The sequence below is a fragment of the Meleagris gallopavo genome, chromosome 1 (genome assembly GCF_000146605.3).
Source record: "Meleagris gallopavo isolate NT-WF06-2002-E0010 breed Aviagen turkey brand Nicholas breeding stock chromosome 1, Turkey_5.1, whole genome shotgun sequence".
NCBI classification, from domain to species: domain Eukaryota; kingdom Metazoa; phylum Chordata; class Aves; order Galliformes; family Phasianidae; genus Meleagris; species Meleagris gallopavo.
In genome coordinates, this window is record NC_015011.2 from 82,271,778 (window position 1) to 82,284,316 (window position 12,539).

Here is a 12,539-nt window from a genome sequence, read left to right on the forward strand (position 1 = left end):
AGATATTTAATAAGATATTTTTTTCAAATCAGTACAAAAATTTTAAATACAAAATTATTTGCTTTTGACATATCTCATATATTCTGGAAACATACCAAAGTCACCAGTGGCTGGTAAGCTGTCCGTCTGTTCCTGCCAACGTTCCATAAAATTTCTGAGATAAAGCACCACATTATATCACTGGAGTCCTTAGTCAATGTCAGACTGCATTAAACTCTGTATTTAAATAACAGTAATGCCAGTTAAATCCAATTTTAGTTCTGCATGAAAAATCTAGTTCATTTTTGAATCAAAAGCAGTAGCGTTAGCTAAGACATGGAAGAAGTGAGGAGCAATTAACTCTTTCAACTAACGTAAGTGTGTGACGTGCAGCACTGTACAGGGAAACACAGAGAAGGACACTGTCGTTTTTTAAATTAATACTCTTGAGGTGAGATTAGCACCATTGATGAACAGACAGTTCTTGCATAAAAGTCGCTTTTCCCAGATACAGAAAAGACTGAGGCCTGCAGATTCTCCTAGACAATTGGTAACATATAAATAGGGATTGGAAATCAGCCGTTAGATAAAACGAAATTCACGGATGAATTTGTGTGATCAGCATTGCGGATAAGGTTACTGGTTGATCTCAGGCGATGAGTTAGTTAGCAAACAGAGCTACTTCTACTTTGCCTAGTGATGGAAGAGTAAACTGATTCCATTTTGGCTGAGTGGCAGAATATGTGTGTCCTTTTGCAAGCTAAAAACCTGCAGACTGCAGGTTTTTAGCACGAATACGGGAATCCATGCTAATTTATACCACCCTGCTGCATTGCCACGTGTCGGCCACGATGTCTTAATCACGTGGCACAATGCAAACAGTGAAGTCCTTACATGTGGTCTGATCTACCGCATCTGCTTCAACGGTGCGAGTACAGATGGAGGCTTTTTGAAGGTGTTGTGGTGTTTGGAGGTGAACCCAGTTGCCGCTGGAGTAAAGCGGTGTGCTGAGTCCAGAGACCCCTGGAGAAAGCTCTTAGGGAACGGTTCTGCTGTCAGTATTCCTTTTCCATAATAAACAAATTGCTTAGGAAAAACAAAAACAAACCTGTAGGTATATCTTATATAAAGGGAAGAGAAGGAAAGCTCTCTAGTAGGAGAACCTCCGCTTGTCAGGCAGCTCTGCTGATGAAAAAACCCCACCACCACCACCAAAATCCCCCCAAACAAATAAAAAGCCACTCATTTTTTTTCATGTAATTGGAGACTGACCTACTTTGTTTTCAGTCGCTGTTTTTCATCTCATAACTGTGATCAGTGCATCAGTCAAATACACAGCAGGAGTGAGTGACATAAACTGATTTGAACCTTAATATTGCATTATTGTGATGAAATGAAGCACGGCATCACAGAAATATATAATGTACAGCTAATATGTCCCCCTTGGGTACGAAACAACTGTTTATGAACCTGATACACGCCTTTAAATATGTTCACCACGCTTTTTTTTTTTTTTTATATCTAGCTGTGCATGTTAAACTTTGTATTTTCTTTTTAACAGAATGGTCCAAAATGGTCATTAAATGCATCTTTTGTGGTATAAGAGTTTGAAGCAGAGAAGAAAGGTTTAGATTTGTGAGTGTGTGTGTGTGTGTGTGTTTTGTTTTACATGGGATACAATAAATATCCTGAAAAAGATGAGTGAACGTATTGCCCAGCATAGAGTCCTGCTGCCTGCTCGGATGGCATCTGAACATAAACCTTATCTCCGTGCATCAGCTGAACAACAGCACTCCCAGAGGCTTGGTCCAGGAAGCCCTTCTTGTACTCATCGTAGGTGTACATCAGTGGCTCGTTGTTCTTGAACAAAGCCACCCATACGCTAGCACCTTTACAGTGAACATGGTAGGCAAAGTAGTAGATCCCAGGGATCTCACAGGTAAAGATCCCTGTTGCAGGGTTGTAGTTCTGCCGGCCGTTGTAGAGGAGCTTGTCAAACTTCACCGGCACACCGACCCGGGGGAAGGGAGTGAGGAGCTCTGCCGTGAACGCAGGCATCTCGTAGACAGCGCCGCCAGCCTTGCCCTTCTTGCCTGCATAGCCGTAGGGGGGCTTGAGGCCATCTATCCCTGGCCCCACCTCGGGCAGGTACTGTCCCGCAGCTGGTGGAGTCGGGGGGATGATTACTGGGGGTCCAGGTGGCCCAGGGGGACCGGGAGGCCCCTGCAGGCCCGGCTGGCCAGGGGGACCAAGTGCCCCAGGCTTCCCTGGAGGACCCTGCAGCCCTGCAGCTCCAGGTTTTCCAACACCAGGAAAGCCAGGAGGACCGGGTTGGCCAGGTTCCCCCTTGGCCCCTGGCAGCCCTGGGGGGCCAATAGGGCCACTGGGCCCTGCGATGCCTGGGATGCCTGAGGGGCCCTGAAGGCCCTGGGCACCAGGCAGCCCCGGCTCACCCTTTGGCCCCACCAGCCCTGGCACACCTGGTAGCCCCGGCAAGCCCTTGTGCCCTGCTTCTCCCTTGGGCCCAGTGGGGCCTGGCAGCCCCCTCAGCCCAGGAGCTCCCACTTCCCCAGGAAAGCCTGGCTTCCCTGGGAACCCCTGCAGGCCTGGTTCGCCTTTGGGGCCCACCGGTCCTGGTGGCCCCACAGCGCCGCCTTCTCCTTTGGGTCCTGGGAAACCGACGGCACCTGGGGGGCCCATGATGCCTGGCAGGCCTGGTTGGCCAGGCTCCCCTGGTGGCCCCCCCATGCCTGGAGGCCCTGCATGGCCTTTTTCCCCTTTGGGCCCCAGAGGACCAGGCAGGCCACCTACCCCACGCTCACCTTTGGGGCCGGGAAAGCCTGGCTTACCGACCCCAGGGAGACCTGGAGGGCCTGGCAAGCCTGGCAAGCCTTGCTCCCCTTTGCCACCTGGGAAACCTGGCTGACCAGGGATGCCATCTTGGCCAGGTTTGCCAACGCCAGGTAGGCCAGGAGGTCCTTGCATCCCAGGGACACCTGGAGGCCCCTGTAGCCCCAGCTCACCTGGGGGACCAGGCTTGCCCACAGGGCCCTGAGGGCCAGGGAACCCCACCATACCTGGCTTCCCCACCCCTGGCAGACCTACAGGGCCGGGGGGACCGGGCAGCCCAGGTGGGCCCTTCAGCCCTGGCAAACCCGGGATCCCAACACCCTTCTCCCCTTTTGGACCAGGGATCCCAGGGACCCCGGGGGGCCTTTCATCCCAGGTTCACCCTTTGGACCTGGCTGTCCCTGCAGCCCTGGAGCACCCGCTTTCCCTATTCCTGGGAGTCCATGAGGTCCTGGTGGTCCCTGTGGCCCCGGTATCCCCATGGGCCCAACCTCTCCTTTCGGCCCCATCTCCCCTCTTGGTCCAGGTGGTCCCATCACCCCTGGTTTCCCAGGCATCCCTGGCAAACCCGGCTTCCCAATTCCTGGATATCCTTGTGGACCCGGTTTTCCTTTGGCTCCTGGCACGCCATGACCTGGTAATCCTGGTGGCCCTGGTGGTCCTCTTGGTCCAGGCTCACCAGGGGGGCCTTGCTCACCCCTCAAGCTGCGCATGGGTATTTCTGGGTAGGGGAAGAAAGAAAAAGGAAAAGGAAAAGATAGGAGTGTGAATGTACAATCATACAAAGTACAATTCACAACTCTTGAAAAACACAAAGGCAATTTTGAACTGAGCATGCTTCATATGGTTCCTCTTGGTTTTGTGGTAGCTGGAAAAGTCCAGAAAATTACTGGCTGATGTTTGCAATTAAGATGTTCTTGCTGTTTTGCTTACTTCCAACTTGTGTGTGTTTCTGTTTATATGAAAGAATTGTTTTGCATCCTCTCTGTTTGCTTTTTTTTTTTTTCCCCCACATAAGAGCCATTTAATAGCATTTTCCATATGTACAATATTAAGCAGTGAAATCTGACTTTTCTCCTGTATTACTGTAGACTGACTTGTGAGTAACTAACTTTCAGAAGGATGCAGAAGCTGTGTGGTGTGATTGTGTGGTAGGAGTAGTGTTGGCATAAGAGTACTGTTGCTGGAAGGGCTTACATTAGCAAGATCAATAAAATAAAGTTGTATCAGTAAGAAATTTATGTGTTGGTATGACTGCATTTTCACCAAGGCTTTAGCTTCCTTTAAGATACTACTGGAAACCTGCAGCCTCACTCAGCATTGCTAAACTCAAAAAGTTTTTGGCATAGACATGGCTAATTAGAGCTCCCTCTAAACCCTTCATAAAATGCTTTATATTATCCCAAGCCATGTTTTTATTTGTGTATGTGATCATGCAGCATTTCAGGTAAAGGTGGTGCCACATGGGAGCAGTTGTGCTGGGGTCTGGTTGCTTTTTTGTTCTATAATGTGAGAAGAATAATGTGAGAATATAAAGTGAGAGTTTGAGGTTCAGTGAAAGAAGAGGTTTTGGGGCAAGAGATCTGACTGTTCTTTAGGAGGGGAAAACCCTCACTTTGTATGTTTTGCATTTGATGCACACAGAAAAAGTCCTTTGCTCACAAGATGATTTTTTACCGCAGAGAGTTATTTTTGTTCAGATACTCCAGAAATAGACCCTGAAACCCTCCCTCTGCCACTGAAGCCAGTGGAGACTGTGGTTACTCTGAACTTCTAAAACACAAAGCATTAACCATCTGAGGTCGCACAGACACATGCTGTCTCCAAAAGGGTTGTGTGGGCATTGCTAGTTTGGATGTTTTTTGTTGCTTTCTTAAATATCCTCATATTTTCCAAACTTTCTTTACTGAATACTGAATACTGAAAATGCTTGTAGGTGCAGAGCTGTGCAGTAAGTCCTGTGTGCTCAGCACATCAGTGCCATAGGTAATCAACAGAAAGATGACTTAGAGAGTCAGAAAAGCAAATCTATGCCACATCCAGCTGACAGCAGCCCACTCACCTAGGGGCAGACACTTATGTGTGGAGTGTGATAGGGCCAGGCTGAAGAGGGACCTGCCTACCTTTTTCTTTCTTGGCAGCCATGTCTTTGCCAAGCATTGGCACCTGGGGAACCTCCTTCATGTACTGAGGCAGGTGGGGGTACTCCTTGCCATACTGCATGTGGGGCACCTCCTTGCCCATGTGCTGCATTGGGATGCCTTCCTTGCCCAGCTGCATGTGAGGTACTTGTTGTCCAAGGGCTTGGTACTGGGGCACCTGGGGCGGCAGCTGCTTGATTCCATAGTAGACACCACCCTGAGTGGACCTCACCAGCTGCAGGGAAATAGCAACAGCCACTGCCAACAGCTGTGTGGGAATGAGCAGCACAGCCATCACCTGTGGGAAAACAGAAAAAATCACAGTTGGCAGAGATTGTTTTCTGCTGTTACGAAGACTTTGGACCACGTAGTGACATCTCGCTTAATTCTTGTGTTTTGCTCCTGTTCTGAGTTCTCTGTTAATTTGCATTTGGAGAAGGGCCTGCTCTTTTTGTAGAACATTATCCTTCACTTTCTCTGAAATCTAATCTTTCGGTGGTGATTAGTATGTCATTATTACTGAGGAAGGGTAATTTAAAACTGTGTAGGAAACAAGGATGTAATCATCAGCTGGGTGTAAGATAGGAGAGCAGTGGCTGCTGTGTACCTTGACTTCAGCAAGGTTTGGCACTCTCCTACAACATCTTTGTAATGAAACTTAGAAAGTTCGGGATAGATGAGTGGACAGTGAGGTTTATTGATAAGTGTCTGACTGGCAGCATTTAGAGGGCTGTCATCAACGGCACAGAGTCTGGTTGGAGGCCTGTAACTAGCAGTGTTCTCCAGGGGTCGGTGTTGGGCCTGGTATTGTTCAACATCTTCATCAGCAACCTGAATGAATGGATGAAGTCTGCCAAGTTTGCTGATGATAGAAAGCTGGGAGGAGTGGTTGACACACCGGAAGGCTGTGCTGCCATTCAACAAGACCTGGACAGACTGGAGAATTGGGCAGAGAGGACCTTATGAGTCCTCTAGTATAGAGCAAGTATAGAGTCTTGCACCTGGGGAGGAATAACTGCATGCATCTGTACAGGTTAGGGGCTGACATGCTGGAGAGAAGCTTTGCCAAGAAGGACCTGGGCATCCTGGCTGACAGCAGGTTGGCAATGAGCCAGCAGTGTGCCCTTGTGGCCAAGAAGGCCAGTGGTATCCTGGGTGCATTAAAAAGAGCGTGGCCAGGAGGTCAAGAGAGATGATCCTCCCCCTCTGTTCTGCCTTGGTGAGGCCACATCCTGGAGTACTGCGTCCAGTTCTGGGCTCCCTGTTTTAAGAAAGACAGGAATCTCATAGAAAGAGTCCAGTGGAGGATAACAAAGATGATGAGGGACCTGGAGCATCTCCCTTGTGAGGAAAGGCTGTGAGATCTGTGACTCTTCTGTCTGGAGAAGGCGGAGAGGGTATCTCAGCACTGTTTATAAACATCTAAAGTACAGGAGTCAAATGGATGGGGCCAAGCTTTTTTTATTGGTGCCCAGTGGCAGGACAAGGAGCAACAGTGCAAACTGGAACTCAGGAAGTTCCATACAAACACCGGGAAGGACTTCTGTACTGTGAGGGTGACAGAGCAGTGGCACAGGCTACCAGAGAGATGGCAGAGGCTGCTCTGGAGATATTCTAACTCTGTCTGGACACTTTTCTGTGCAGCCTGATGTAGGCAATCTGCTTTATCAGTGGGGTTGGATTCAGTGACCTTTAGAGGACCCTTCCAACCCCTATAACTGTGAGTTGTAATTCTGCCATTTCCCTATTTCTGCTCTTCAGGAGGCTTTTCTTTCCGTCGATGTTGTCAGTGCTGTCATTAAAACAACCAACAGAACGTTAATATTTTCAGTAACGATCCTAAACAGGCAAAGCAAGCCACGGAAGTCAGAACGGAGAGCAAACAAGCCAAAGAAGAAGCGAAGTACAGGCGAACTAACGCTAGGTGGAGCGGACGTCACACGGCTGCCCTCCGCGCTCCCTTCCCGCGCCGCGTGGCGAGGAAAACGGAGCGCGGAGGCTTTGGGGTTGTGGCGCAGCTCAGTCCCAAGCGCCGTGCCGGCAGCCGAATGCTTTGGCCGCGGGGCTTAGGCCGCGTGCAAGCCCAGCCTGCAACTGGGGCAGCGGTTGAGGCTCGTCTGGTAGCTTGAGCTGCACCATGGCTCAGAGAGACTTTCTTGGAGGGCTCTTCTGTTGGCCTTTCTGTGCCTTTCCATACCACAGCTAATAACTATTCTCCATCTGCTTGCTGCCGGTGGGGTAACGCTGGCTCAGTGTGCAGGGAGCACTCCCTGTTGCTGGAGAGCGTGCAGCTCTCTCAGGGTCTGCTCTACTCGTGTGTTGGGAAAATCGCCGTGGAAGCTTTTGAAGAAAAGCAGTACAAGGTGCGGGATAATTTGAGACTATTGTTGAAACCTAAAAGTATGAAGGGCAGGGCGGATTTGGAAGAATGAGGTTATTAAATTAGTGTTTTGGCTACTTTGCTGTTCTGGTGGCCAATTTTTTTGTTTTTTCTTTAAAAAAAAAAATTGCTTTGGTGGAATCAGTGGAGAGGGAAATAGGTAAAATTCCTTTGGACTTAATTTTTCTCTTTGTTTTTATTGCAAGATGTGGTTTTTGTGTGCAAGTGGGAGCCATTTGAAATAATTGAAGTAAATTCTTATGGAGAGGCACCAGTCTGTCCACAGTATAGAGGGAACTGAACCTCTCCGTGCTTGCCATACCCGGCCACACCAAACCTCTCGCAGTGCACCTGCAGGCACGACTGCACACACATGAGGTGCTTTTATGTGCCCCTGTGTGTGGAAATTCTGAGGGCAATCCAGCCAGAGCTTTGAGAGATAGGAAGGCTCCAGAAATGAGGTGACCTCATTACATCTGTGTTTCTTTCAAGTCTTTTTGACTCATCATAACCAAAACAGCATGGCCTGGAAATGACAGATTGCTTCTAATCTATTGACTTTGGCTGGGGCCAGTGGCTGTGGAGTGGAAAGTAGGGGGTGTATTTACTGAGCGACCTTGGGCCTTGGCTGACATCGCTGTGGGAGGAGGTCAGCGTCTCCCCAGCGGCCTCACACATGCTGTTGGGGTCTTGGATCCACTGCAGGAACCTAGGAAGGGGCCGTGCTGGTTGGTGGCCGTGCAGCTCCCACAGGAGAAAGGGTCGGGCAAAATTAGCCTCAACGAGCATGATGAAGCCACGTGTTTGACTGCTGCTGCAAAATGCCTCTCAGCTGCTAGGAAGCTATTAGCATCTTTAAATACCTAGAAGCTGCTAAAGACCTTGTCTTGGTTTTTAGATAAGTGTGTAGATCATGACTGTTGGTTAGGTCCATTGGAGCTTATGAATAGCAAAAGCAGATTTTGACAGCAGCGGCACAGTTTAAGGACAATACCAGAGACGGGAAGAGAAAAATACATGCTGAAGATGCAGCCAAAGTGTAAGATTCTCCACACCCTTCATCCATATCTCAGCAATTTCGGGACGACCTCCAAACACAGTATGATCCAATGTGCTTTCAAAATTATCTGTCAGCAGAGTGATAAGCTCCCTTTGGAAAGGGATTTTCCTGGGATAGTAGAATTTGTCTACGTGTTTATGGCAGGTGAATCCATGTGTGCATGTGCCTTTAAAGAAGCCAAAGACTTGAAGTAAGCAAAAATTTGCCTAAACTGTTTGAATGTCTGAAGAAAGAGAGAGGAAAAGCTGCTGTGTCCCAATGCACAGCCAAGCATATGTCTCTCTCTCTCTAACAGATGCAGTGTGGTACATCATTTTGCTCCTGTCATTCAGATTGTAAATATTTTGCTTTACCTAGGGTGGGTCAAGCAACTGGAAGGCAAAGGAAAATTATCCCAAGCCACAATGTTTAACTGCTTGTGTGTGAATGCATGTGGATCTCTCTGTGGGTGAGAGAGAGTCCATGGAAAAAAAATGCATTTTTATGGGCAAAGCTCAAGTGAGAACATTTCTCAATAATCTCTTTGGTAGAGCTTTTCTCCTGAGAAAGCTGGGGACCTCCCTTAGGCTGTTTGTGTTTGTCAGCAGAAACCGAAGACAAAACAAAATGTACCAGCACTCATAATTCTTATATTAGTGTGAAGAAATAATGGCTGTTTAGCCTAATTGGGTGAAGAATGTATGGAAAGAGTGATGCCCGTCTAGACTTGAAATCATAGGTGGTCTTGCACAGGATGGAAATCAGACCTTGAATAATCAGTTGTTACAGGGAAATGACTACTTTGCAATCAATTTTTGGGCTCCATATAATTTACCAGTGTCTCATGATCTGTAGGACATTTGCCCAAAGGCTAGTTCTACTGGTTTAAATTGCCAAGATATTGCTTTTGAGCTGCTGGGTTTCTCAAAACTGCACAAGGCATGAGGAGTGTATCACAGTGACCTGAACTCTTCTGCCCTGGGGTCCTTTCCATGGGGGAGCTGCGGGGACCTGCTCCCCCCTACACCAAGGGCATGGGCTGGCCAGTGCCAGTGCCGTGTGGACATGACTGTTGGAAAACTCACAAAGTAGGCGTCCTGATGTCTCTGGGTGGTTTGCACCCAGAGGAGCGATACTAAAAATATTTGGTGCCAAAAAAGCTACATTTTCCACAATGTTTTTGGCTTGAGATTAAGAATGGTTAGGAACTTCTAGCTACTTTAGGATTATCCTTGATAACTAATCACATTACAAACTATTTACAGAGGTGTACTCAGGGATGGCTCCTTGTCTTGGGAACTGGGGGTTCCAATCCCACCTGGGGCCTCCTGAACCTCACTCGAGTCTCTCCCTGTCTACAGAGGAACACAGGGACAGCAGAAAGCCATAGAAGCAGCCATTAAAGTACTTCAGAGCGAGGAGTAGCACAGCTGTGTGGTAGAGCACTGGCAGGTTCAGAGGCACGACAGCTCTCCCTAGAGACCCCCCTAGCTCCCAGCTCACAGACAGAGGTAAGTGGCAGCTGGTGCTAAGCCAAAAAGAGGCTCACTACAGGTGGTAGTCATTTGCTTTCTTTTTCATTTCTGGTGTTACATCAGTAACAAAAAAACCTATACTGCTACCATGTTGTGTGACTTTGTTCCTTAAACCTCTGGGTTACACCTGAGAGCATGTGGATACCTCCACCTAGCTAGCTTTCTTCTGAGAAATGTATCACAAAATGACAAGAGCAGCCATTAGAGCTTTAGATAAGGTGATTGCTCAGTACCAGGGAGTGGCTGGGGTGACTGCCACTGGGAAATGCCTTTATTTATGAAGAATCAAGTAAATGGGGTCCTCATTCTTGGAAGCATCATGGCAACACATAAGTGACTTGAGCAGTGTCCTTCCTAGCACATTGATGTCTGCAGTTTTCAGACTTGATTTTAAAACTTAATCTCAGCTAAAATTAATCTGCATCATTAGTCCTCAGTGACTTTGAGGAGTAATTTGTCCATCACTGAATACTTTCTGAAGGGATTTGGGGATGCACTGTACTGCACAAAGGTTGAATTTTAGTGACAACTTGTATTTTCAGGTGCAGGAAAGACTGATAGCTTTCTGCTTGCCAAATAATTTTGTTTGCTTAGTGCTTAGGATGCCATAATACATGCTTTACCATTCGAAGGTGAAGCACTTTTCTGCCTTTCTGTGCCAAACAATGTTTTATGTCATTTGGACAGATGTTTTCACATTTGCAATCAAACTAATTAAACCTCTAATTTAAAGTTTCTTTTTGAATGTTCAGTCACAACCCACATATAAACAGGAAGTAAGGGCAACAAAATGCAGCTTGGCATAAAATTCCCCTCAAACTTCCAGAACATCAATTTAGACTCGCTCTACCAGTTTAATCTTAAACCTTATTTTTGGCAATAGAGAGAATAAAGGAGGTGGGGAGGTGACCCCACCTGTGGGCTCCATTGCACTGCCAGGAGGAAATAGATCTTTTGTGCCAGGCTTAGAGTGTCCTTCACCATTTTGCTTCTGACAGTGCTTGGTGTTACTGGGGACAACAATGCCTGGTTCTTCTGGGTGAAGAGTTTACTTTGCCAAAGGGCCTGAGAACTCAGCAGGGAAGTCCAATCATAGCAAACTGGAGTTTGTTGAATGTAGTGCTGTATCGTCTCCCGTGAGATTCCCCCACAAAGATCAGGTTTGTTTACTTTTTGCCTCCCTCCTTTTCACTGCCCCCTCCAAGGAATCAAAGTAGTATTGAGTGTTTGTGCTCTGTTTGGGTAACTGAGAAACAGCTATTGTTCAGTATGTGAAAAATAAATTAAATCATTTTGCTGAAGGTCTACAAACTGCAGCTGATTACCATGTGGTATTTAGTAAATCTAAGACAGTCATACCACAGATTGTCACAATAAACATTTTTAAATGCACACATGCATGAACTTGCTGCAAGCGGGGAATACTCAATACGTGGCAGATGCTATTTCTGTCTTTTCAAATCAAAATGATGCCTGAAGTTGCTTTCCTGGAGAAGCGTGAAAACATGTCAGTAAATGGCTTAATCTTAATAACAGATAATCATCTATAAGCTGCCTTTTGCTTCATGGCAATTACACGATCTTTTCTCTCAATGCCTGGGGATATTTCCATTTATTCATTTGTAAATCCATTTCCAAAGATGAAGCAACCGTTCTGCTCCAATCTTCTTCCAAGTAGATTTGTGCATGTGCTCAGCCTGGATAGTGAGCTGGCTATCTGGATGGAAATGGCACCCTTTAACTGACCCCTTTCCTACTTTCAAACAACTTACATTCGTGTGTATGTGTCTGTAGCTTTTGCTACCTATATTTGCCTACCTGCAGATAGTTCTGTGTGCATGTCTGTGAAAGCACGTCCTGTGATTGGAAGCAGCAGATGGGAAGGGGAAGAGAGGCCACATAGACCTAACTGTAGTGTCCTCGGTCTTCTCTGTGCACCTGGAGAGAGGACCAGCTTAGGGGAATGTTAGCATAAAGCATGTGACTGTAATTATGGGATTAGTATTAATTATGAGTTGGATTTAGCAAAGACCTGCCTTTGAATACATTTTCCTGCCGTGCATCATGTGCTTGAATCCTCTGTCTAATGCTCTCTTCTGGGCCATTTGCCTGCAGTCTTGATCAGATGGCTTCGATGGAGACACCTTCACTACTGGCCAGGCCACTGCCCCATAAGGCAGCCACACACACATAGTGTGTGCAAAGAGTCTTCTCAGGGATATCTGCTGGTTTTACTCTCAGAGAACTTTTATGAATGGAAGTATTGTACTAAAAGTAGGAAAATCAAAATACATTCTTTGTGGAGGTGCACTGATTCCTAAAGAGGCCAACAAGGCTCAGCTCAGGCCGCATGCATATATAACATAGTCTGGTTCAGGATTTTCTCTCATGACTCTGAGAAGACTGCTTAGAGGGGTAGCCTGTTATAAGCTAGTAGCTCTCAGAGCATTAAGGAAAGCCTGTCTGTAGGTGTAAAAAAAGGGGTGTGGTTTAGTCTCTGTTATCAGTGACAAAACAGGGATTTCTTTCTGTAACTCTTCTCCCTTCCTCTTTTTTGGCATTGCTCATTGATGCTGATTAAGTTTGAGTGTTTTTCAATGGTCCAAATGGGAGCC

At 47.0% G+C, this 12,539-nt stretch overlaps 1 protein-coding gene across 1 annotated transcript in view; it reads right to left on the reverse strand.

Annotated features, from left to right (window-relative positions):
• COL8A1 (collagen type VIII alpha 1 chain) overlaps positions 1-12,539 on the reverse strand; it is an 86,778-nt gene continuing 74,239 nt past the window's right edge. The window contains 3 exon segments of the mRNA XM_010719996.3: positions 1-3,182; positions 3,185-3,550; positions 4,953-5,268. Coding sequence (XP_010718298.1) covers positions 1,645-3,182; positions 3,185-3,550; positions 4,953-5,265 — 2,217 coding nt within the window. The 5' untranslated portion in view covers positions 5,266-5,268 and the 3' untranslated portion in view covers positions 1-1,644.